The 26,957-nt window shown below is 48.1% G+C and overlaps 1 protein-coding gene and 1 long non-coding RNA gene across 2 annotated transcripts in view; one reads left to right on the top strand and one right to left on the bottom strand.

Moving 5' to 3' along the window:
- Positions 1–26,957, top strand: part of SRRM4 (serine/arginine repetitive matrix 4) — a 143,799-nt gene that overhangs the window by 85,889 nt on the left and 30,953 nt on the right. Inside the window, exons 2-5 of the mRNA XM_045534701.1 lie at positions 17,041–17,187; positions 20,732–20,818; positions 22,853–22,924; positions 25,988–26,014. Of these exons, the coding sequence (XP_045390657.1) occupies positions 17,041–17,187; positions 20,732–20,818; positions 22,853–22,924; positions 25,988–26,014 (333 nt within the window). The remainder of the gene's footprint in view (positions 1–17,040; positions 17,188–20,731; positions 20,819–22,852; positions 22,925–25,987; positions 26,015–26,957) is intronic.
- Positions 1–26,957, bottom strand: part of LOC123625953 — a 34,210-nt gene that overhangs the window by 1,105 nt on the left and 6,148 nt on the right. The window contains exons 2-4 of the long non-coding RNA XR_006730693.1: positions 7,998–8,118; positions 7,290–7,354; positions 40–218 (exon numbers count right to left, since the gene is read on the bottom strand). This is a non-coding gene — a long non-coding RNA (uncharacterized LOC123625953). The remainder of the gene's footprint in view (positions 1–39; positions 219–7,289; positions 7,355–7,997; positions 8,119–26,957) is intronic.

Genomic DNA, 26,957 nt, shown 5'->3' with positions numbered 1-26,957 from the left:
ATGTTGTCACTGACTTGCCCGTATGTCCCCAGCACTCACCATTTCTGAGCATGCCAGCTTGACTTCCAACGGACAGGACCTGTAACGCTTCACCTGAGGGTCCTCTCTGGTCATCAAATGTTTTCTCTTTGCCTTTTCCACCTTGATTGATCACCTCTTGTCCATTTTCTTAGATTTCAACTTAGATGTCACCTCTTCCAGGAAGCCTTCTCTGATTCCTGCCACATACACGGCAGGAATTAATGTCCCTTTCTGAGCAGTGTTCAACCAGTGACTGATGGGAGTTGTTGGATAAATACCCCAGCTCCCTCATGCTCAGATAGAATAACCCTGAAGCGTGTGGTCTACACAGGTTGCCAGGATTCCCCAGCAATATTAAGCCCCAGCTGCCCGCAGTAGTAACTGTCTTCCTTCCCTGTTTCCTTCCTCCACTTCCCTACCAGGGCATCCTAGGATCATGTCACAAATAAATGACTTGCCTCTCAACCCTCATCTCCAACGCTGGATACAGGGAAATGGCCCCATTCCCAAGATTGCCAGGGACATTTGCTGGTCAGCTGACGCTTCAGAAAAGGGACTCAGACTTAGTGTGCTCAGGGCTGAGCTGACACTGCAGCTGCCCAGAACATTCCAGGGTGCCTACAGCGAGCTTGGGTCTGTGCTAGAGGACATAACAGCAGCTGGAGCAACTGGCTACACGGAGGAAATCCAACCGGCAGGACCTGGCCACGCAGGGACGTGGGGGAAGGCGGCGGGAGTGGGCAGAACGGCACGAACAAGACGTGGAATTTGGAATCATTATTTTTAGAAAGTCTAGATAAGTAGCCCTGAGCTCTTGCCAGGTACCATGCACAGCACAAAACGCCTCACTGAAGCCCCACCACGATGCTTTCTGTTTTACAAGTACGGAAACGGGACAGAGAGGTGAATTTGTTCGCGCGAGGCCACATAAGGAGAATGTGGCAAGGCTGGGATTTGAACCCAGCCCTGTGAGTTCAGAGTCTGACTGGTGGGGGAGGGGAATGTTTGGAGGAGAGGAGAGGGGTGTCAGTGGGGTTGGGGGGGTGCACCTGAACACCAGAAAGAGGGATTCTGTTTGTCCTCTGCACCCTACAACCGAGAAGCTATGTCTTCTGGAAGGTGGGAGGAGAGGCAGGCGAATGGCTGGTCATTGCAGCAGGGAACCAGGGGGAAAGGCACGCGCCATTTCTGTGTGCAGAATCCTCAGGGGAAACCCGAGTGCCCATCGGTACCCGACCATCCTGGCGAAACATCTGTCACAGATGCCAGCGTCCTGGGATTTGCAAACTGTCCCGAGGGGGCTGTGTGTAGCCCTGTTGACAATGAGGCATACTGCTGTCCGCCTGCCCCCTCAGTTAACCGCTCCCTTGCTGGCCTGATTGGGCTACTTCTCTGGTCAGTTCTCTCATTCAACTGATATTTACTGAAGACACACTGTGGACCTGGCACTTTCTTAGGTGCTGAGGGTACAATGGAGCCGAAGTCTCAGGCTCTGCCTCAAAGCACTCACAGCCTGGTTGAGAGAACACAGAAAATTAAACAGGCAATTAATTGCACCAGAGGGGTATTGTGAGCATAGAGAAGAGACATAACAGGCCTAGTAGTCACGGAAGGCTTCCTGGAGGAAGTGACATCTAAACTGAAACCTGAAAAATGGACAGGAAGTGATCCAGTTGAAGGAGGCAAGGTGAGTGACGCTATTTCTTAATTAGCAAACACAGAGCACTTACTACATACCAGGCACTATTCTAACAGCTTCACATATATGCACTATTAATCCTCGCAGTAACCCTATGAGGTAGGTACTATTGTTATCCTCATCTTACAGATGAAGAACGGAAGCTCAGAGAGCTGCGGTCACAGAGTGGCAGCACCAGGGTTTTGAACCTGGCAGTCTGGCTCCCGGTCATGCCCTTGAGTCCCGCGCTGTGCTGCGTCTAGCAGGGAGAGCAAAGTGAGCCAAGACACAGGGTCTGCGCAGGGTACTTGGAGGCCTTCAGATGGTTTGAGCACGGTGAGTGAGAGGCAGCCAAGAATGACAAACCTCGAGAGGTCAGCTGGGGCCAGAACTTGAATATCCGTGTCGAGAAGTTCGGACTTGCTTCTCAGGGCTCTGCAGGGGGGCATGAGATGGTCCGATCCTCAGCTTGGAGAGACAACTCTGCACTGTTGTGCGTGGAGAGCGGGCTGGGCAGGGTCAAGGTGAAAGCAGGACACTGCTCCGGAGGCTGCTGCAGTCGTCTTGGTGACAGAGGCTGGTGGCTTGCACCAGGAGGCAGCAGTGGGGACGGAGAGAAGGAGATGGAGGCTGAGACGCTTTGGGGTCAGACAGGCTGAGCCGTGCTGAGCAGGGCGGTGTGACAGTCAGAGAAACAGGATCAAGGCCGGTGGCCAGGTTGCTGCTTGGGTGAGTAGGTAGCAGGTAGAGCTAGAGAACAGGTGGCCGGGGAGGTGACACGTTGAGGTTTGGACGTGTTAAGTTTGGGGTGCCCGTGGGACTTCCATGAGGAGAGGCAGAGGGGCCAGTCGGACATGCGAGTCTCAGTGGCAGGAAAGGGAGATGACCAAGAGGCCACTCACTGTCAGTGCCCTTTTCCCCCCAGGTTTGGACAATGTCCCGGTTTGGACAATGGATTAGACAGTCACCCTAACCTACCTCTGTGACACATCTGAATATTAAAAACATCTGGGTCCAAGCTCCACCTCCCTTATACACACACATCTGGATACATCCTATAGACTCATTTGGACATTCTGGGCTGGACGCAAGTAAAACTATGGCCACGAGTAGCAGCTCCCAGGGAGGCAGTTTCGCTATGGTCGAAGGATGTCTGGTCGGTCTAAAGGCCTTTGCTTCCACCCTGCTCCCAACCTTGTCTAAGGCCTCAGGTCCCACCACCAGGGGCGGAGAAATATTTGTACGGGAAATCAAGACCCTGTCTATACCCCACCAGTCAAAGAGGTAATTGGTGGAACCAGGCCATATCCATGAATTTTTCTGAATGGTATGGCCTTTCTTTCCTACTCAAATCACACCGCAAAGCAACCCCAGTGGCCAATATTTCCATGCCCTACTACGCACCCGCAAAAGCAAGTCCTCTCTAGGCTTATGAATAGGAGGCCACGGGGCCTCTTTGCAGAAAAGAGAGGCTGGGACAGGGCATAGATCTGAGTTATCCGTTTCTCATCTCTACCACCAGCATAGAACAAAACAGCTGTAGGCAGAAACCAGAGCTTCGGCCAGATGGTTGGTTCCTAAAGGCTTCCTAAAACAAGATTTTGAACCTAGGAAAAGGCCTTCTCAACCTCCTTGCCACTGGATTCTTTCGGAGGCCCTGTGCCTCTCTCTCAGCGCCATCCCTATCATGACTGGAGTCCGGAGGTAGCTTTTCTGCTGAGGTCCAGTCCCCGACTCTATACGCCAGTTGCACAGCTACAGAAGGACACAAGCTTTCTTGCCCCATTGCATGACGCTCTCAGAGGCCCAAGGTGGGAGGCAACACTGGGGCTTGGAGGATCCACAAGCGGTCCCCATGGTACCCAGCCCAAGAGGACCATGGTGTAAGGGTTAAAGCCGTGGAGTCTGGGGCCAGGCTGCCTGCATTTGAATTGATGTGGACCACCTATTAGCGGATGCTCTCTGACCTCAGTTTCTTCCTCGGTAAGATGGGGTTGATCACTGTTCCAGCCTCTAATAACTACGGTGAGGATTACAAGACCAAACACAAGCAAGGCGCTTAGAACAGTGCCCTGCACACAGCTGGTGCTGTATAAATATTCACTGATATCATTAGCAGTATTAGCTTTGATAACAGGCTGTCAGTTATAATTCGACATAGAGATGGATGCAGGTAAAAGAAGGGAGGAGAAGGAACAAGGAGGAAAAGAATGGAAACAGGGCCTTTTGGCTGCTGCAGCCTGGCTCAGAAGCTCCTAGGGGTCTATGTAATGACATTTCATTCCGACATTTTTTTTTTTTTTTTTACCAGAATGAGAAATGCAGGTTCTGTGTCAGAAATCATTGCAAATTCCAAATTAGTGAGGTTTCATGGTCCTGGGAAAGGCGCTGGAGGGAAAATTGGTCGACGGGGTGTTTTTTAGCTGTCGGAGCAAGCTGGCTGATTGACTGAGTGTCTTGCAATAGACTGTGCAGACAGCAGCCAGGGAACTGGGTGCAGGCGAGGAAAGAGGGAGAAGATGGAACAGCAGTTAGCACGAGGGAGGCAGAGCCATCGTCAGGAGTGGAAAGGGACATAATTACACCAAAAGGTGTGTAGACACAGTCTGTGTGGACTGCAGAGCCATGCTCAGTCTGGAGGCCAGGTACAGCCAGCCACAGCTCCTCGAGAACACTGGGCCCTTCACTTGCTTACTGTGTGTCCTTAGGCAAGTCAATGCACCTCTCTGAGCCTCTGCTTTTTCATCTAAAAACAACCATTACAAGAGCTTACTGTGGGACATAAAGGAAATAACAGGTTTTAAATGTCTGATGACGTGCTTGGTACACAGTAGGTGCTCCATAACTGTGAGGTCCCTTGACGCTAATGCAGTGAGTTTGAGAAGTTGGTAGGCCTACAAATTTAGTCACCGTGTTTGGAGGTAACAACTCTCATCCTTAAATTGGGAGCCAATGGGTCATGTTGGCAGGTTCTGGGCCCTACTGTGCCACCCCCTAATGTATTCAGAAACAGGTAAAAAGACGAGAATGACTTAGACCCAGAGAAGAATCTGACTCACATAATCCTTGGAATTAGACATGTTCATCAGAGATCACTGGGGCTTGTCCCCTAATTTCAGGATTCCCCAAACCATTACAGGCAAATTGGAAGTCACGCATGCCCCAAAGATGATTGGGAAAGGGTAAGCCCCAGGGCTCCTCACCAAGCAGACATTCTTTCTTATATTGGAGCTGTTAAGCCTCTTTCAATAATAATTGCGATTATAAGTACAGGAGTAAGACATCGTGCTTAGCACCATATATATTTCCTACAATCACCCCCAATGTATAAAGTATCATTATCCCCATTTTTAAAATGAGAAAACCGAGGCTTACACAGATGAGAGACCTTGCCCGGGGTCATGCGGCGAATGGTGGAGGGATTTACAAAGCGGTGCTGGGGCGTTTTGCAGTGAGGAATTTATTCCTGTGGGGGGAAGGGCAACAGGGGGCCAGAAAAGGACGGTGCGATAGTTGAGCTGAGCCTTGAAGGACGAGTAAGGCTTCTCCTAGCAGAGAAGGGTAGAGGAGGCACTCCAGGCAGAGGGACCAGCTCGAGCAACGACAGAGAGGTTGGGAGACTCTGTCCCAAAGGCTCCGTACAATGAATAATTACAATCGCAATGACAGCTAACATTGATCAAGTGCTTACTCTGCGCCAGGAATGGTGTCAAGCACTTTGCCGCGTGTCATCTCTACGAGCTGGACAGTATCATCATTCCCGTTTTGCAGAAGAGAGATGAAGTGACTCGTCCAAGATCACAGCTTGAACACGAACCGGCTTTCTTGAATCTGCCAGATTCCAAAGCTCTTGGTGGCTCCTGATTGTTCAGTTCCCACCCCTTGTCCACAAAGAAACCATGCAGTTTAAAGAGACCGCTGCCCACGTGGCGGGGAGGGAGCTGCCCTAAGACGTCCTGGTGTGTTCCTGCCACAGCCCACCCTGCCCAACTCGAGTCCTCCTGGAGGCGAGAGGAACCCATCAAAATCAGCGGGAGATAATCGTGAATCCGACTGCCTAATAAAGATAAAGCGCTCTAATAAACCCACAATCCTCAGGTAATGGGTTTGACTTTTAAAAGGCAGATAAAAGTCCCAACGGAGGGACAGACCTTTCCCATCCACTGCTCATTCAGAATCACGGTGGAGGCATTTCCTATAGGTGGGACAGCTGGGTGCCCGGGCTGGCACTGAGAAATGGCCACTTTTGTGTAAAGCCAGACAGAAGTCTCTTCTCTCCAGAGCCCCCTCTCTCCCACTGGGGAATCCTTTGTCAGAGAAAAATGACAACGGCGAGGGCTGGAGCCTCTGGGATAAGCCTACAGGAGGGTGAACGGAAAGGGTGGGTTTGAGAGCTCACTGATGATTGGTGCTCGGGCTGCAGAGTTTCGGAGAGCTTTCTGCTGATTGGTGGAGTTGGTATGGCACGCCTTCTCCATTCATCCTGCCATCTTCCTCCTCCTCCTCCTCCTCATCATCACCATCATCACCATCATCAAATAACATATATTAAGCATTTATTATGTATGCATCTCGGAAATGTGCTAAGCATTTCACAACCACCTTATAAGGCAGGTAACATTAACATCTCCTTGAATATTTCCCATCCTCAGATGGGATGTCTTGATGATATTAAAGAACTTCCTTTAATATTCAGCCAGGAAGGAGCAAAGCAGAGATTCAAACCCACATTTGACACCAGACAATACCATGCTTAACCACTGTTTTGCATTTAGTAGTTTGATAGAGAAAAACGTGGCCTGGGACTATGTGTTAGATGGAATTAACGAGAAAGCAAGCCTGAGATGGGGATTTGGATGCACATGATTTATCGAGGAAGGAGAAAGGGAGTGAGGCGTAGGATAGGGTAGGAAGAGAAAGCTAAGGAAAGATGTAGTTTCAACTGGAGTCAAGCCTCAGCCTGCTTTTGGGGGAGCCTTGGATTGTGAATTCCACTGTAGAACTGGTCCTACCTAGAGGCAAGGGGGCAGGTCTTTTGTACTCCTGTGTCAGCTAGTCACTGGCTGTGGGCTGTCCTCCCCCCTAGCACCCACTACAGCTGCCGAAGCACAGAGTGACAGCCCATGCTCAGTCCCTAACTCACCAAATGCCACTGAGTGTAGTAGCCCTTGTCCCCTCTGGACCTCAGTTGCCCCAGGCTTGGACTCAGTGTCCTCCAAGGGCTGGCCTTGCTCTGACAAGTTCTGACTCTGATCTGGCAACACAGCCACTGACCAAGCCAAGCTGGAGATCTGTGTCTGTAACCAGGGAGGAGAGACAAAGGGGCCCCTCTGGTGGCTCCAACAGCGTGTGAGCCGAGGTGTCTGACAGCTTCTCCCACTGAAGCCCTTTATCTGGCTTCTGGCTGTGTTATTTTAAAACTAACGAGCCCAGACCTCAGGAGCTCAGCGCCTGCCACGGAGATTTGTGGCTTGTCTGGTCTGTCCTCTCTGCGGATTTCAGCGGCGGCTTACTCTCTGCTTGTTAGGAATTTTCTCCCAGACCTCAGCCTCTGGTACACGCGTGTGTCTGTAGGAGCACGGAGTCCTACCTGAGCCATCCTCTCAGAAGCCACTGTCTGCAGGTCTAGCTGATGAACGGGTCCACGGGGTGACTCTGCAGGGGAGGGAGAGACACATTCATCCCGGGGCTATTGAGAAAGGAGAAGCCGGATGCAGCAGGGAATGGGGAAGGGCAATTGCTGGGTTCTGATGGAGCCGCTGAGCTTGGTGGAGGGAAGCCAGGGCCCCAGTGTAGGAGGGTCTCCTGGGACCCTCAAGGGCACTCCAACCTCCCTGCCCCTCCCCTTCCCAGAATCCCTTGCCGTGGGCTGTTTGGGAAAAGGCCATCAGAATCAGCAGCGAGTGGGTCCCCAGAGGCAAGTTTTGCAAGTGAAGCTGGAGCCCAGTGTGGTCTGTCCCTGGGAAGTGTGGCTGATATTTAAAGTGCCACCATGTGCTGGATACTGTCTAAGCCCTGCACATGCATGCTCTCATTTCATCCTCACGACAGCCCTAGGAGGGTAATACGACTTGTGGTTTAACCAGAGAGGTGAAGGGACTTGCTCAAGGTCACCCAGCTGGCGAGTGGCCGGGCAGAGTCTAATCGCTATGCACTAGCAACCCTCCCGGACCCGTAACTCGGCCGCCCCTGTGCAGCCTGCCTTGCTTCCTGCTGGCGGATGTGCCTTCTCGCCACTCAGGCCATCTCTTTACTCAGGCCACTGTCACCCCTGTACAAGAGCTTCTAATGTACCTACCTGAGGCACCTCTTCCTCTGGACTGTGAACTTGAGGGAGGGACTCATGTCTGGGTCCTCTTGAAGCGACCTCTCCACCAGAAGTAAAATGATGCCTGGCAGGTGAAGGAGTGAAGGAATTGCTGAGGAACGAATGGATGCACAAACAATAAATGAATCGCCACATCTAAATAAATGACTTGCAGCTGTGAGCACTTTATGAGTATATTTTAGGAGCCAGTCCCCCGGGCTGGGACACCTCTATTGAGCCATCTTGTTATTCCAAAACCCCACTGGCACTTTGCCATCAGAGCTCGCCTCCTTCCGCAGCTTTCCTCTTCAATCTAGCCAGGTGCTCCCTCCTGACTCCCAGTAGATCCAGTCTCCTGGCTTTACGTGCTGCCTAAATGCTAACACCTCTCAAATATCTTTCCCCAGCTCTGATCTCTTCTCTGAACTCTAGGCTTGTGTACCAACTGCCCACCTGTCACGTCCATGCGAATGTCTAATTGGCATCTCAAAACTAGCGTGTCCAAAACTGAGCTCCAGAAGACCCTTCCCAAACACCCTCCTCTACCTGCAGTTGTCCCCAGCTCAGTAATTGGCAGCAGCAATATCCTCCCACTTGCTCAAACTAAAAAGCTTGGAATCAGCCTTATCCCCTCTCTTTTGCCCTCCCATAGCCAAGCCATGCAAAAACTCTGCTAATTCTACCTTCAGCACATGTCCAGAATCGGATCACTGCTCACCACTACTGCAGCAAAAACACCGACCCCAGCCACCATCTTCTCTCACGTGGGTTATGTAGTCCCTTTGTCACATAAGGGACCACAAGGCAAGTCCCTGGCCTTCCTGCATCTACTCCAGCTCCTTGCCCATGTATGTTCAGCAAGATGCCAGAGGGATCTTTTAAAACCTCCTGCGCTGGAGCGAGAGATGTTATCCTTGCCCGTAGTGACGCAGCTTGGCAGAATTGGGGCTTGAACCCACCACGTCAGTGGGACTCCAGGCCCTGCGCACTTTCCTGGTACCACCTAATTATCTTCCATGCAACCTGTTCAAGTGGAAAAGCGTGACATTTTGGAATTCAGCCCACTCCCAAGCTGGGGGCAGCCCGCACATCAGGCATTCCCAACAATCAGATCAAATCCTCTTCTCAGCACTCCGGCACTCGACAGCCCGGCCTGCGGAGGGAGAGATGCCTGGGTAGATGTGGGGCTGATTGGAGGGCAGCGGATGGATGTGTTCTGTGATGAGAGTTCGAAACCCAGGCAGGTTGGGAGCCTGACCTGCTTGGCTGAGCTGGGCCAAAAAATGCTGAGTTGGTTTTTCTCCATATGGTTCTTTCCTCCTTTGACCTGAACTTAAGAACTGGACAATTACTGATATACAAGCGTGTTTACCGCACACTCATACACACGCCCACAGACATACTCACTTGCGCTCAGCCCTGAGAACTGAACGACACGATTCTTTCTCATCAGTTGCCTGAGGACAGAGCGTGTGACAGAGGGCTGGGTCCGTCTGTAGCTCAGCCCTCAGGACCAAGTCCGGACCCTTTACAGAATCTACAGTCTGGCCACTCAGAGTGTGGTTCGTGGAGCATGCTCAGAAATGCAGACACTCAGACCTGCTGAATCAGCATCTGCGGTCTGACAGCACCCCCCGCACCACGCCCACCCCACTCCTATGCAGGTTAAGGCTTGGAAAACACCTGTCCACGTGGCCTTGAAAGCTCCAGCCCCTGCCTTTCTTCCTAGCGTCAACTCTCACTTTCCACCCTCCGCCCCAGCTGTGTGTTCTAACTTCCTACATCCTCTGCAGCTACGCGAAGGTTCACTGCTCTGTCTTGGTGCTGGGCTTTTGCTGTTCCTCTTTGTTCCACTTTCCTGATCAATTTCCATTCATCTTTTAGGAAACCTTCCATGCATGTCCATCTGCCCACGTTCCCCGGGCTGGGGGAGGTTCTCTTCCTGGGGTCCCCTGGCCCCCTAAGCTTCTCTCAGAGAACTTACTATATTCCACATTGTAATTCCCAGTTGAGGAATCTGTCTCCCCTTTCCAGAGTGAGAAGCCCTTGAGGGAAGAGACCACAGCTTGGTTACTTTGGGGTCCTTGAATTCCGATACTAAGTAGGTGTTCAGTAAACAACTGTTGAGTAATGAATGACATAATGAGGGAAATGCCTGCCTCGCAAAACTTCTGATTTTTCATTCAGTTTCTACTAATACAAGCATTACTGCCCCTGCATCCCAATGACGTCCCCCACAGCGGCTCTGTGGAATCCCGATCTTTTCCCAAAGCTCCAACGCTTTTTCCAGCTGCAATAGTGAATCTCAAAGAGTCACAGCTCCTGTAGATTACCCCCAACCAGGCTTAATTAACTAGATTAACCTTGAAAAGGACGTGGCGTGCCAAGACCTCAGGCCGGGATATTGACACGGCCCAGACTGAAGTCCCAGGAGCCAAGACACAAATTGGCCAAATCCATCTCGTTCCTGGGCTAGATCAACCCCATGATGAGTCTTGGGCTTTCTGGTGGGCTCGTGAGAGTCTAGGCCTTCAATCTCTATTGACATGGGCAGACTGTCGGTGTCTGACAAGTGTGGGGATAGGATGGATCATTCACAGCCCTGGATGCAAATGTAGAACAAGTATCGGGGGGTGTGAGCCGTGGAGGAAAGCAAGTCCCTTTGCATCTCCAGGTGTTGGTGACTTTAGCTGTGCAAGGGAGGCAGGCTCACCACACTGCGTACCCTAGAGAGGGTTCTAGCATCGATTGAGGTGCTGGATTAGAAAGAGCTCTACACACAGGAGGAGTTACCAGTAGGAGCTACCAGTAGGATGGAGGCAATAAGTGTCAGGGATGTTCCCAGTCTAATGGCCAAATGCCATTTCGGTTTGTGGAACATAAGATTCAGGTCAAACTTTGAGATACAGACCCTCTGCAAACACCCAAGGCCGGTCCCGGTCTTGAATAATGAATGACATAATGTGGCGAATGCCAGATGACCAAGATGCACCCTCTGTCCCCACTTGGCCCTTCCTTTTATTTTCAAAGTGTTTTCCAGATTCCTCTGCTTTTCTCTCAGTCGATTCTCATAAACAGGCAGGGCAGCTGCTGTCACTGCCACTTTGTATCTCAGGGTCTCAGTTTCTCCGTCACGGTTGGGATGATAACGCCTGCTCACGTGCTTCTTTGAAAGCTTCAGTACGAAGATGAGTGAGAAGTGCTCGGCCCAGTGTCTGGCATGCAGGTGCTTCATAAATGCTAGCTGCCGTTATGATCAAGTGAGAAAGAGCACTGGAGTGAGAGTCAAAAGGCCACAATTCTAGCCAGAGCTATGATGTGAGTCACTGTTTGGCTACAGTAAGTCCCCTTGCCTCCTGGGGGCCTCAGTTTCCTCACTCTGCACAGAGGTGGGCTGGATCTGGGGCCCTTCCCACCCCAACATGGTCTCTGATTCCCAAAACAGTGTTTAATTCAATCCAGTGCTTGGGGCATGAGAATCCGCACCCAAGCCCAGGCCAAATGAGCACTTTGTTGGGAGCAGCTGGCAGATCAGTTCTGTGAGAAGATGCTTTGATGTGGATTCAGGAAAGCGGCTGGGGAACCAGACGTCTTAGAGAGTTTTGCAGAAAGTTCAGCTCTGACTCTTATCGGAGGCTCGGAATCTGCTGGTTGCCATGACTACGAGGAGCAGCATCTAAGCTGCAGGTCGCTGATTAGCAGAAACGGTGCTGCAAGGCCTTGAGGAATTCGGCACTCTGGCTCCCTCCCTTCCTCTGTGAAGTGGAGTGTGCCGGCCCTTGACTCCCCTGTTTTAGCTGTCTCCTGAAGAGCTTGCCTTCTTTTAAGTATTTTTTTTTTATGCAACATCGAAGAAACATGAGGCAGCTGTGAGTACCCCTCAGCAAAGGTGGAACATGGAATTTTTCCTAAGGCCCTGCAAGGATGCAAAGCTGGAGGCAGGGAAGGAAGATGGGTGGGGCTGTGGTGAGGTGGGGACCCTGGCTGAGGTCTGATTCCACAGAAGTGCAGAGTGACCTCGGGCTGGTTCTCCTCCCTGGACCTCTCCTTTATTTGCAAGGAAAGCTTGAATCTCATCTGTGGTTCCCACATGGGATTGGTAATCAGAATTCATTTGTTCATTTGCCCATTCATTCATTCATTCAGCAAACGTTCACTGAGCAAAAAGTTACACGATGTCAGACACTATATCTCTGGGGACTCAGGGGTGAGAAAAGACACTGTTTTCCCTTCTCATGAAGCTTCCGTTCTGGTCCAGAAGACAACAGGTTGGCAATAAACATCCAAAACAGTCATTTCAAATAGTAACAAATGCTATGAGAAAGACAGCAGGCTACTGTGATTCCCATCACAGGGGAAGAGGGGAACAAGATGAGTTAACGGGGTCAGGGAGGGACTCTCTGAGAAGGTGACATTTGGAGAAGGAAAAGGGGCTGACCATGCAAAATGACCACGCAATGATACAAGCATGCCAGGTGGAGCGAACAGCAAGAGCAAAGGCCCTGAGGCAGGAAAACATTTGACCTATTTGAGGAACAGCAAAGAGGCCATGTGGCTAGAGCAGCGTAAGGGACAGAAAGAGGAGTAGGAGACAGCGTTGAAAGCAGAGTAGAAGCTACAATCTAGCTGCTACATCACGCAGAATCTTTTAGCCCTGGCAATCAGGACTAATTTGGATTTTATTCTTGATCCAATAGGAGGATGAATTACCAGGGATCTTTCTTTAAGTTGCAGATTCCTGAATGTTGTCCCTTTGAGACTCTCATTTGTTACATTAAGGATGGGACCTAGAAATCTGTATTTTTCAAAGCTCCTTGGAGGCCTGTGATCAGCACCAGGCTTAGAAAACCCTTGACCACATGTTCTCTGTGTCTCTTAAGAAAGCTGAGAAGCAAAATGTTGGAACATCCTGAAAAATGATTTTAAATGTTATATTACAGAGAAGTCCCTTCTTCCTCCCATCAGCACTTCCTGTCTGGCTGGTAAAATTAATTGTATTTCTCTTTGTTTTATTGCAAAATCCCGAGTACCAAAAACCCCAGGAAAGTGAAACCAGTACTACTGGAGAAAAGGAACAATCTTCCACATCAGAGTGCATAAATTTCTGCAACTCCATTGTGTCTTCCCTCACCAAATCACCGTCAGGATTTCCCCATCTTTGATTCTGACCCCCACGGCTGGCAATGATAAATGAGGCATTGTCTCAACCCTAATTCTTGTGTCCCAGTGCTCCAGCAGTAACATCCACCAACTTCTGCCACCACACTTTAGATAACTGACACTTCTACTCCCTAGACCTTCCACCCAAGGCCAACACCACTCACCATGTATTTATCACCTGCCAAATGCCTTGCATCAGCTTGCAGTTTTTCCCTATCATGGGATTGCTTCTGGTATAGATTTCTTTCTTAGTTTCCTATAATATCCCAGAGAGTTCAAAATTCCATCGTTATGTGTCTCCATCTTGACACAACGATAATGTGTGACTTTCAGTGTGGTCACAAGAGGCAGCTTCTGCCTTGCTCTCTTAGATTGCTCATTCTGGGGAAAGCCAGCCGCCATTTTGTGAGGACACTCAAGTAGCCCTATGGAGAAGCCCACGTGAAGAACAACCGAGACCTCCCGCCAACAGCTAGGACCGTCGTGCCGGTCATATGAGTGAGCCACGTTGGAGTGGAGGGGAATGTCTTATGTGTCAAGGCTTTGCTAGATAACACATAAATTAATGAGCTCACTGATCACTTTTCTAAAAGAAATACAAGGTAAAATAGAGAAGACATTGATTGAGCAGTCTGAGTAGACTGAGGCATTGGCTGGGTTATTTACTCTCTGTGGGCTTCCATTCCCACCAAGTGTAACATGAAGGGATTAGTCCAAAGCATCTCAAAAGCCCTTTCTAAGTTTTTGAAACAAATATTTTCTTTAGCCAATCCATTAGCTCCTTTATTGATTCATTGCTGAGTGTTTACCAAGCAGCAGGCTCTGGGGCAGTAAGAGATAGTTCTACTCTCAGGGTGAAAGAAGACAATTAAATGACAACATATATTATTAAGACCTTTGGTTAGGGCAGCAAAGGGACTATCATGTCCTAGAAAAGGGATTAAATCTCCCCAGAAGTTTGCTCCCTACACCACTTCCTCCATCTTCTGGGTGGTGACTCCATCCTTCCAGTTGCTTGGGCTCAAAACCTTGCAGTCATCCTGGCCTCTTCCTCTTTTCTCTTACTCTCTTGCTTCCTGTATGTCACCAGCAGCAAATGACGTTAGCACTCCTTTCAAACTCTGTTAGAATCCAAGCACATCTCACCACCTCCATTGCTACTACACTGATCTGAGCATGGAGTGTTTGCAGCAATCTCCCTGTCTCTGCCCTTTCCCCTCTTCAGTCTAGTGTCCCTCAAACACTACAGTGATCCCTCAAAAATGTAAGCCAAACCCTATCACTCTTGTTCCAGAGGCTTCACAGCTCAGCAACAGAGAACTCAAAGGTCTTCCCACGACCTTCAAAGACCTGCTCTCTGATCTCTCCTCTTACCACTCCAGCCCTTGCTTGCTCTTCCTTGTAGATGCTAAGGGTCTTTGAACTTGCTATTCCTTCTGCCCGGAGAACACTTTTTCCCACAGATTCCTGTGTAGAGTTACATATTACTGTGCAAAAAAATTATCCCCAATCTTTGTGGCTGAAAACAATAATAAGAGTTATTCTATTTCATAGTTTCTGTAAGTCAGGAATGTGGCTGGGTGGTTCTTGCTCATCATCTCTCATGAGGATGTAGTCAGAAGGATGACTGATCAGCCAGGGATGCATCTCATCTGAAGGCTTGGCTGGAGCTGGAGAATCCACTTCCAAGGCATCTTACTTACATGGTGGGCAAAGTAGTGTTGGCTGTTGGCAGGAGGCTTAAGTTCTTCTCCACATGGGCCTCTCCATGGGGCTACTTGAGTGTCCTCACAACATGGCGGCTGACTTCCCTCAGAAAGATCAATCCAAAAGCCAAGAGTCATGTATTATCACTTCTACCACATTCTATTCATTAAAAGTGAGCCACTATGTCCATCCAATATTCAAGGGATGAGAATGAAGTTCCATCTTTTGATCTTTTGATGGCAAAGTGTCAAAGAATCTATGAGCACATTTCTAAACCACCCAAACTTTAAGGTTAGTCCCAAATTTTTCAAGTCTCCGCTCCCTTGTTACTCCTCAAGAAAGCCTTCCCTGATTACTGTATGCAAAACAGCAGCCACCCCTTCCACTTCCTAGCCCTGTATGTTGCTTTAGTCTCACCATAACTTACTACCATTCAGCAAGCCACGTCTTTACTTGCTATGTGTCTATGATCTGCGCCCACATCTAGAATGTAAACTCCATGATCACAGGATCTCTGTCTTCTTCACTGCATCCCCATACTTAAGACTGAGTATAGGCTCTCAGGGAATTAGAGTTAGGGAATGCAGGTTAGCCTAGGATAAGTATGGGAAGAGGCAAGCCTTGCTGGAGGGTGGGTAGAAATTGCAAGCTTTGAGTTGTCTTACAAGAGCCAGGACTGCATTCCACATGGCTAGATGGACAGGAGCAAAGGCATGGTAATAGAACCTCCATAGTAGGAGATTTGGGGCAGGGAGGTTTACGGAAAAAACTGAGGCTGAGCAGGATGGGAGTTCTAGAAGCATGGAGTTGGCAGCAAGGAGGGCTAGGAAGTCCTAATTAGAATCTCCATCCCTCCTGGGCTCGTAGTATCTCCCAGCTCTGCTTCTAAGGATGCACTAACAAGTGGCTGACAGAGATGGACATGTTTTGCTGCCCTTCCTTCAGTATTGACTGGGCTTGGCTTGCTCTCCTAGAAGCCCGGAGGAGCAGGGGGCTTATCAGATGCATTAATCCTGAGTCCTAACGCCCATCTTGATGTGCTGATGCAGGAGCCTGGTGCGTGAGAAATGCTAATGCCTTTGATCAATGCTTGACCGGGGGTCTGAAGGTGGGGGTGGGGGAGTGGGGGGAGCAGGTGCTCACAGGATGGCACCAAATACACCTGTGACTCTCAAACTCTTGACTCTTCCTGGTTAGGAGCCAGGAATTTGAGTGACAGTCTCTTCTAAGGCTGAGTAAGTAAGCAAGTTCTTTTCCCTCTTGGGGACTCCACTAAAGATGTGGGACTCATAAGTGACTCTACAGTATTATTTGGAGCCTATGTCAGTGACAGAGGAGGGAACTTCAGGCCTTCATGGGAACTGCTGTCCCAAGTAGGTGGCCTCATACCTGTTAACCACACCATACTGGAGGTTTGGTTCACAAGGAAGTAATAGCAAAAAAACCTGACACTTTTCGGGCCTTTCTGTTTATCTACATTATCTCATTTTATCTTCACAACAACTTAACAAAACACCGACTGATATTATTCCCTTTTTTATAACTGAGGAAACTGTGACTCAGAGATGTTAAATGACTGGTCCCCGGTTCTATAGCTACTAAATGGTAAAGACAGTGTTTGAATCCAGGTATACGTGGTCTATACACAGATAAGGCAGAGAAATGGAATTTAAATAGAAAAAAAAGAGTTTACACTAATCCTGTCATGCTTTGGCCTCCAATTTTATCTTGAAAAAGGAAGTGAAATGCTGATTTCCAGCATCTCCCCATGATTTAGTCAGAATAAGACAGGCTACGCTGCAGTAACAAGCAAAGCTAAATCTGAGTGGTGTAACCTAATTAAGGTTTATTTCTCTCTTGCAAAGTCTGATGTGGTTTAGGCACCTTTCTTCCGTTGAAGTTGGTTTACCTTTCAGAATACGTGACCTCCAAAGTCACTGTGACAGAAGAAGAGAGAGTTGGAGAAGGCACAGGGATCTCGATTACACTGGCCTGGAAATGACATCTGTTCACTCCCAGTCAGAGACTATTGGTCAAAGATAATCTCATGGACTCAACCTAACTGCAAGAGAAGCTGGGAAATCTCAGGAGATCTATGCATAGTTCATGAACATTGAGTGTCCCTGTATATCCTAACACTTTTGCCTCCTTATTTCTTCCTCTGTAGGGCAGAGCCCCAGAGCAGCCCCGTGGTCTCAGCTCAGGATGGGCCCTCAGAGAAGCTGGGCCAGCGTCTGGCCACAGAGGCCTTGGGCACCAACAGCTGGGAGAGAGACAAGGCCTTTCGGGAGCTGTGTCCCACCAGAGCACGCAGGTGAGATCCGACAGGGAAGTCCAAGCTGAGGATACAGAAATGAGGTTTGCCTCTCTGGCCTCTTCCTCTTTCAGAACGTTCAAACAGGGGTCATTAACTGTTTTCCGTAGAGGACAAAATAGTAAAATATTTCAGGTTTGTGGACCCAGTGGTTTCTGTCACAACTACTTGATTCCATCATTGTAGCATCAAAACAGCCATAGACATTATGCAAGCAAGAAAGCACGTCTGTGTGCCAATAAAACTTTATATAAACAAGAGGCAGGCTAGATTTGGCCTACTGGCCATAGTTTGTTGACCCCTACCTTAAGTGACAGAACTTCTTAAGAGACAGGAGCTCACTCTGTCACCCAGGCTGGAGTGCAGTGGTGCAATCATAACTCACTTGTAGCCTCAAACTCCTGTGCTGGAGTAATCCTGCTGCCTCAGCTGCGACTACAGGTGTGAGCCACCGCACTGAGCAAGTTTCACTCCACTTTAATGACTCTGTGAGCCACTTACTCCCCATTCATGATTTCAGCACAGACCTGTCTCCCAAGATATTTGTATTTATTCCTTAATTCAGTTATTCAACCAGTACCTTTTGAGCACCCACTGTGTGATAGGCACCATGCTAGCATAATGTATACAGCTGGCACTGCATATGTGTTTACTGCATAAAATACTCTATACTCAGCATTTTACTGAGCTCGGAGAGATAAAATGACTTGCCCAAAATATGGCAGCCAATAAGTGGCAGAGTGAAGTTTTGAACTCCAGTCTCTCTGATCTTAAAAATCCTAGGCTAAAACCTACCATATTATCCTACTGGTGCTAGTGAAAAAGTCTATTTATCCACTGCCTTCTACTTTTCAATTTTGTACCATACACATATAAAGCTTGTCCCTTCTTTGGCCTCTGAACAATCCGGTTTTAGGCAGTGTGGTTACTTAATGTTGGAGAAGTGGCTTGGGAAGCCAGGGTAGCTTTCATGGATGAAGTCTGCCCCACGACCATCTGGGCTGCAGACTTTAGCTAGGCCGTGATTTCGAAGAAAGAGAAACAATTAACTTCTATCAGCTTGGAGAAGGGAAGTTCGACTTCAGATCTGGAGAGTTCTCTCCTGGAAGCAGGAAGACAGTTGTTTCCATGAGAGGTGCAGGAAGATGGAGAGAGAAGGGAGGAGAAACAGAATTTCCCTACTAGGAAACATTACCTCCTAGACGGCCAAAGGGAAGTCGGTGTGTTCGAGTCTGGATCCTGCCACTTACTAACTGAGCGACCTTGGGCAAGTTCCTTTTCCTCCCGGGGCCTCAGTGTTCACAACTATAAAATGGGAATATTGAGATCTAATGCTCAAGGTCGAGGTGAGGACTAAATTAGACCAGGCATGTACAGATCCTGAACGCAGGAGAACATAGGAGGCCTAGAACATAGAAGGTCCTCAAAAACTGTTAGAGTCTCAGAAGAGCCAGAAGAGAAAGTTCTGGGTGAGAAAATCTGGAAAAGGATGCTCTATTGCCAACTTGATCATATAGTGCCTGGGTCTCTTGCTGCCTCCTGCGACGGGCCCTCTGACATGACAAAACCACAACAATGATGATAATAATAATAGTGATAATAAAAGTCGTAATAAGTATAATAACAGAAGCCCCTTTTACTGTGTATTTACTCTGTCCCAGACTAGGGCACATTGCTGAAGTCAGGCTCTTTATTCACGGCAACAAACTTGGCACATAGGCCTCGTGTTTATTCCCAGCTCGTATTAATAGATGATGAAAAGGAGACCCAGAGAGGTCTCTGAGCTAGGAGGTAAGAGAGCCAGACTTTAAATCCAGGTTTGCGTGTTCTGCACCAGCGTTCCTTACTGCCGTATGCGTAACCTCTGCACACTTAATCACTGCATGTTTAGCCACTGTATACGTAACCACCGAGCACTTAACCACTGCATACTTCACCAATGTGTACTTTTTTATTGCATATTTAACCACTACGAACTTGACTGCTACACATGTAACCACTGCATATCTTCATTTTATAAGACACACTTTTAAAAGGTTATTTTCTTGAGCATTTGTACCCTCAAATTCCTGGCAGCCGTTGTCCTTGGAAGTGTTTATATGAAACAAGATGATTTAACAAGTAGCTAAGTTATCTCATTCATTCACCCATCATTTGGTCACTCAACAAATATTTAATAGGCTTTTGCTCTGTGTCAAGCACTCTTTGGTGGAAAAAATTTGGAAGTGGCCCACTGTGTTCATATAAGTACCCTATTGACTTCCTGGACACATATACTGTGCTTTGTGCTTTATAACATGTAAGTATAGTTAAGTAGGGAGGTACTTAATTCCTATTACATTTATTTTTAGCCTGCTAAAAGTGACTCTCTAGAAAACATTATAGATACAGGCTTTTTATTTATAGGAGACGCAGGGACCTTAACATATGTTCTAATCATTTTGTCATTCTTTCTACTAATCATAATGACCCCGATACTTAAAATGGAATTAAACATGGCAGGATTTTGCGATGTTCTATAAAGAGCTGGGTAATTTTCAGACGACTGGCCACACAGACAAGTTCGAGAGGGCAGCTGGCTTTGTGGGAAAGCTCACACCAGCCTTGATTCAAATCCTGGCTTGGACGCTTTCTAATTGTGTGCCTGTAGGTAAGTTAATTAAACTTTCGGAGCCTCAGTTTCTTCACCTGTATAATAAGACAATAAAAACTATACCACTCTCAAAGTGTTTTGTGAGTACCAAAATATATAAAAAATTTGGCACATAATAAGTACATAAGTGCTAATTCTGTTAGACTAAAATGATCATAATAATATTATTATTAATATTATATTTTCCCAGTGAGGTTCAACTGAGTTGACATGCTTCAATTCCTAAGCAGTTTTTCATCTAAAACCATCTCCCTCTGCCATGGGATAGTGTTTAAAAAATCCCTGGAGCCTGCCCCAATTATAAAAAGAGATAACTTGACTTCATTTAACTGCAGCCTGAGCATTTGAATTTAATTGAAAGGGAAATAATTATTCTTGAAGAGCAGAGGTTTTTGAGGTTCTGGGAGGCAATATAAGATATGTATCTCGTTACATTAGACCTTGGCAAATATACTTTTAATAATCAGCTGCTATTTAACATACCTTCCGCCTCCTATTAAATTTCCAGCATGAGCTACAGACATGTTGTATTGGGGAGGGAGAGGGCAGAACTGTCTATTAATTATTTAAAAAGTGATTTATTTACCAAGGTGAGCCATTTGCAAATTCAATAATAAATCTATTAAGGAGTAGTTAACCTCTATAACTCTGTTTTAAATAATCAATTGGTGTTTGGGTAACACGCAGTGCCTGTCTCATTAGGTCGGCATTAAGCCCTTGTTTGAGGCACTTAATCTGAAGTGTGACCAAATCAGCCACGAGGTGGTAATTAGACATTGGCTATGAGTCCTTCATCCTCCAAGGAACTGGGTCCTTCCCCAGCTGCACCAGCCCTGGTTGGGGGGTGGGGAACCCTGGATTCTCTAACACCCAACCCTTTGTTTCTCGCAGTGCCTCCTGTGACCAAGACTTGACACCACCGCCTTCCTCCAGGGGGAAGAAGAAAAAGAAGAAATCCACTAGGAAGAAGAGAAGGAGGTGAGGGCACCAAGGGGGAGATAAACCCTCGAAGGTGGGAGAAGGGACAAGATAATGGGTTCTGAAGTCAAACGGTGACTCCTCTTGGGTTTAAATCCCCTTTCTGCCCCTTAACTAGCTGTGTGACCTTGGGCAAGTCACTTCACCTCTCTGTGCCTGTTTTCATTTGTACAAAATGGGGATGATACCTACCTCTTAAAGTTTTGTGAAAATTATATGAGAAATAGATGTGGGAGCAGCTGTCACAGAATCTGGCACATAGTAAATGATCAATTAACAGTAAGCATGGCCTTTAGCATGAATATTGAATCAGTTTGGAACGCTAACACAATGCAAAGGGCTATGAGACACACTGTGATCTCCATTATTTCTTTTACTCCTGACCACAAGGCAAACATTATTAGCCCCATTTCAAAAATGAGAAAAGAAAGGCTTAGAGAGGCCACCCCGTCCCCATCCAGGATAAATGCCCAGGATAATAGACTTTATATTTTTTGCCTACAATTAACTCTTTTGTACCTATGCGTTTTTTTCTATGTCCAATTCCTTTTAAATCCTTTTTGTATTTAAAAAGATTTCCAGATTTGCTTGTAGGCTGTCACTAACTAGATTAAAAGCACGCCTGGTGTTCCAGCCCCAGAGGGGTGGGCTGCAAGCTGAACCAACCCCCCAAACCTCCGAGGCAGTATTCAGAGAAGCCTGCAGGGGGCAATGGAGAGCAGCATCTGATGACTTGGGCTCTCTGGAAGTTTGTTTCGCAGACACCCTTTAGCCTCATTCTAAAAGGACAGGCCCAAAGAGGACCCAGAGAGAAATGTGGATGAAGACTGAGTTCCAGCCATTGTAGAGTAGGAGATGGAATTGGGGCAAGTGGCTTGAGTTTCCTGATTTGAGGGGTGGGCCAGAGAACACTTCAAAGAAGAAAACTGCTGGCATTAGGATTCACTAACCAATTCATTAGATCATCCAATAAATGTCCACTGCACACGTTTGCGAACAAGCATTATGATTCCTTAATGTTTCCTCAGCCACTTCCCTCTGCAGACTTGTTTGACCTGCAAAGTGTTCTTGTTTTTGTTTTTTAATTGGTGGTCAGGAGATTTCCTATGTCATATGGATTTCTGGAAGCTTCTGTTGAAAAGACAGGAGCTCTGGAAGCCCAGGCCTGCATTTCCACACAGGACCCTGAGCTCATCTGAGAAGTGGCCACCCTCTCTCCGGTCAGGTGCTCTCTGGCTCACCACAGTCCGCACCACTCCCTACTGTCTTCCACCCAGCCTGCTTCATTCATTCATGTTATCTGACAGGGGCCTGTTGGCATTGAGTTTGCAACCTCTGATCTGTTTCCACTCTGGTCTTTTGTTAATGGGGAGATAGGAGACCCGGAGTTGAGCTTTGACATGCCCCAGGTGACTCTGTATGTAGGCGGTAGAGTCAAGATTGGAATCAGGTCACCCAAGCCTAAGTCTTGAAGCATCATCGTGGACTCAGGGTAGCTCTGTTTCTCAGGTGACTCTTTGATGGCACTACCCATGCTGCTACAGCCTGGTGAGATCTCCGCCAGGGGCTTAGTCTTACCAGGGGCCGAGGAGAGACCCAAAAGCTATGAGAAGTGGGGTGTAGCTCACAGGGAGAGCAGCAGACAGAAAGCAGTCTTTGCAGCCTGACCAAGAAGACAGCTGTGGGGTGATGTGCTGATTGACAGCAAAACCCCTGGGATCAGAGAGGTCTCCATTTGAATCCCAGCTCATCCACATCCTAGCTGTCCATTTGGGCAGGTCACTTCACCTCTCTGAACCTCATTTTCTAAAAAGGGAGGGTAGCAATTGTACCTACCTAAGAAGTGTGTAGAAGGATTAAATGAGATAACATTGGAAACACAAAGTAATGGTTAAAACAAATGCAAACTAATATCAGTCTTGTGTGTTCCTATAAGAGCCAAGACCCTGTCTAGGGGCTGGGGAAGGGCCCCTTTGAAACCAACCCTGATCTTTAAGAGCCTCCCTCTGAAGTGTGCCTCCCCTCCCCTGGCAGGTCCCCGTCCTATAGCCCATCGCCTGTCAAGAAAAAGAAGAAGAAAAGTTCCAAGAAACATAAGCGACGCAGGTATTGTCCTTCCTCCTCTGCAAATAGGGACACCCCAGGTCGGGGAGGGAAAGAGTGGATGGCACCAAAAGGTCATCTGGAAGCACATCATGCCGTCTATATAAAACATGTATGTATGGCTTGTTAGGTAGCGTGACTTGTCTGAGTTGGGAGTCTGGCTGTGAGGACCAGAGGTCCACTAACGCTAAGTCAGATCGGAAGAAAGCAGGAGTGTCTAAGGACCCAGCCGGGCCTGGGCCAGAGGGGCTGGAACAAGAAGTGGAGAGCTGATAGAACCCAAGCAGGACCCTCGGATCCCTTTATTTCCTCGTCCCCGGGGTGGGGACGTGGCTGCACCCTGCCCCATCCCTCCATGTTGTAGGCCAAGCTATAAGGAAACACCAAATCTCCCTGTCTCGTTCCTTATTCCAAATTTCAAAGGAAAGGCCTCTCTTGTTGGTCCAATTGTGCCCTAGAGGGTGGGATCATGTTGAAAAACCAAGGCTGCGCTGCGATTGCCCACTCCCATGGGTGGGGAGGCTGGGACAGTAGTTAAAAGGCATTATGAACTGGACACATGTTCCAGAAGTGTCTGCCATGCACACACACACACACATGAATACTCACATGCACTTGTGAGTTCATGGCAGGAAAAAAAAGCATGGAAGGATTTAAACCAGAGGGCCTAGATTTGTGATTCATGGGGCAACTCAATATTTTATAATTGGAAGATTTTGCAATGGAAAAATTCAGTAGTCCAGTTCCGCTGTAAGTCAGAAGGCCTGTCTTCGCTGGGTCAGTTTTCCCACAGGCGGCCATCAGCTAGCGCTGAGGTGTTGCTGTGCATTTACACAGAGTGGGTGCTCCAGTTACACCCGTCTACACCCATTTACAAAGCCTGCTTGGCCCCTGGAGGCAGAGTTTGAAGCTCCCTGTATAAGTTATTTGCTGCCGTTGGCTGTGGGTAATAGGGAGAGAGTGGTTTATGTTTTATTTTTGCTTATCTGTATTTTTCAACTTTCCTACGTCAATTGTGGATTACTTATGCAATTAACAACAGAACCAAAGGTAAGTGGTCATTTGGGTTTTCCCTTGTACCTCAAGCCCGGTTCAAAGTTGCTCCAATGTTGAGGCCCAATGCAGTGGCTCATGCCTGTAATCCCAGAACTTTGGGAGGCCAAGGCGGGAGGATCACTTAGGCCAAGAGTTTGAGACTGACCTGGGCAACATAGTGAGACCCCTTCTCTACAAGGAATTTTAAAAATTAGCTGGACATGGCGTTGCATGCCTATAATCCCAGCTACTCGGGAGGCTGAGGCAGGAGGATTGCTTAAGCTCGAGAGTTCAAGGTTGCAGTGAGCTATGATGACACCACTGCATTCCAGCCCAGGCAATAGAGCGAAACCTTATCTCTAAAAAAAAAATAAATAAAAATATAAAATAAATAAAGTTGCTCCGGCGTGGCTTTTCCCAATCCAGGGGTTCAGCCACATCTCAGCCCTTGTTGCTAGAATGGTCTCAGACTCAGTTTCCTCTCGCAGGTGACATCTAGCACCTGCCCAGACTTCCCAGCTGATGCTGAGTTTGTGTTTGGTTCAAGACGTGGGCAAACCAATTTGTGAAATGTCGTTAATGTGGTGTTAGAAATCCTTCCCAGCATGCAGTTCTTTGTAGAGGCGATGGCCTGGATGGCCTGCCCATGACTCTAGACTGCCACCTTGTCACCTTCTGCTGCTGAGCAACTCCTAGTGTGGGGGAAGAGGGAGGAACTTTCCCAGATCTGAATCCTGGAAACCAGCTGGCTTCTTATTCAAGGGTTTCCTCTCAAGAGAAAAAGACTGTGCCAGAATATTAGAAATGGGTTTTTATTTTTTGTTTTTTAGTTTTTTCTTGCCAGCTACAGTCAGCTCAGGACTTGGAGCTTTAGCAGGGTGGGAGATCCTAACAGGGAGGCTTGAAGGGGGAGATTCTGTTACTGGTTCTTCCCAAACCCTGACCTCCTGAGCACCACCCTCCTCTGCTCCAGCTTCCCCAAGTTGTCGGAATGTTTGGTTAATGATGGTCATTGTCTTGGAAGGTGGGACCCAAGGGTAGAGGAAGCACTGAAATTCTTTTTGTCTCCCCTCAATTAACACCGCTTCAGAGGTTTTTTTAAAAAATTCTCATTTTTCACATCTATTTACTGAACACCCATTAAGTATCACGAATAAGGATTCCGAGTCCCAGAAACAGAATGGTGACCGAAACCCAGCCCCTGCCCGCGAATCACTTACATTCTAGTGCGGAAAATGGGTAATTACGATATAGAGAGGTCTGTACTATAATAGTGACAAGCTCAGAAGCTCAACCAGAGCTTGGGGCAGCAGAGAGGAGGCACCTGACCAGCCTGCAGGGGCTCAGAAAATGCAACAAAGAGAACATGACATCTGAGTGGAGCTCAAGCTGTGTGACCCTGGGCAGCTTAACTAACTTCTCTGATCTTCAGTGTCTTCATCTGTAGAGCAGTGGTTGGTAGTACTCCACAGGGTTTGGGGGAAGACTGAATGAGATTGTGTGTGACCGGGGCTTAGCACAGAACCTGGCACGCAGTAAGAGTTCCACATTTGGAAGCCAGTTGTCTCGTGATGATAATGAAGAGGAGGAGGAGGAGGAGTAGAAATCCAAAACTAGAAAAAGAGAAGATGAGAGGGAGACTGGGAGGAGGGGAAAAGGCAGAAGACTCTCATGTCCCCCTCATCGAGGACAGGATTACTGACAATTTAGGGGGATGATGGAAGCCTACCCCGGTAGGCTTTGATCTGGAAATTCAGAATGCAAACCAACGTCTCCCGCACGATTTTCATATTCTTTGAAATCTAAGCGAGGAGGAGGATTAGCTAGGTGTCCTGACCCCCATGTAGCATGATCACAAGCACACTGATACGTTCATCCCGGGAAAAGAAACTTCAAACTCACCCGTATTTATTTTCTCCCTTCCCTCCCTCCCTCCTTTTCTTCCTTCCTCCTTTCTCCCCTTCCCTCCCTTCCTCTCTCTCTTTCCTTCTCCCCTCTCTCTTTGCTTTTTTTTTTTTTTTCTTTAATCAGGTCATTCTCCAAGAAGAGAAGGCACAGGTAAGACTCTCGCGGCCTCTGGCCACTTGTTCAGCTTTCTGTTCTCCCAGCCAGCTTTGGGCAGCTTCTGGGTCAGCTCCCAAGCTGCATCTCTGTGTGCTTGGTCACACCCCGTCCATCTGCCTGGGCCTCAGTTTCCTCCAAAAGGAGGGCCCGGGCTGATTTCCCTGAACGTTCCAAGCCAGCCAGTTTTCAGCTTCCATCAGACCAGAGGGCTGCTCCTGGGCCAGCCCCTACCGATGCCCTCCCACCCCTGGAATGTGTCATTGCCCCTTCCAGACTCTGTTTGTTTTACCACTGGTTGAAATCTTGAATTGGAGCAAGAAGGGAAACAACGGCCCCATCACCCCACCAAAACCTTCCCAGAACTGGCCAAGGAAGAGAAGCCAAGTCCTGGTGTACTGGAGACACTGGGTGAGCACAAATAAAGCTATCACCGAGCGGGTACTCGCTCGAAACTGAGCTCAGCCCCTTGAGCTAACCCCGTTCCGTGTGTGGATGTATTTAACTCTCATGAATCCATATTCCAACCTTGTGCAGTGGATATGCTTATTGTTCCCATTTTACAGATGAAGAAACTGAGTCTAAGATAGGAGATGTAACAGGCATGTCCACAGACAGAGCGAGAACGTATCAGAGGCAAGATTCTAACCCATATCTGTCAGACAGAGGATCAGGACAGGTGACAGCGGCTCCTTAAATAACAATACCCACATTTAGAGCAGTTTGCAAAATGCAAAACCCTTTCATTTATTCATTCAATGACTAGACTTTGGTTCCCAATGTCACTGTCAGCTCCCCAGCCCGAGCAGTGGCCCCATTTGATGGTTGAGGAGACTGAGTTTTAGAAAGGACAGCTAACTTGCCTGGTGTCACACAGCAACCAAGAAGCAAAGCTGGATCTCGGATCCAGCTGAACTTGAATCTTTCAGGGAGGTCCTGG

The sequence above is a fragment of the Lemur catta genome, chromosome 21, assembly GCF_020740605.2.
Source record: "Lemur catta isolate mLemCat1 chromosome 21, mLemCat1.pri, whole genome shotgun sequence".
Classification (NCBI taxonomy): Eukaryota; Metazoa; Chordata; class Mammalia; order Primates; family Lemuridae; genus Lemur; species Lemur catta.
This window is presented reverse-complemented; position numbering and strand designations above follow the sequence as displayed.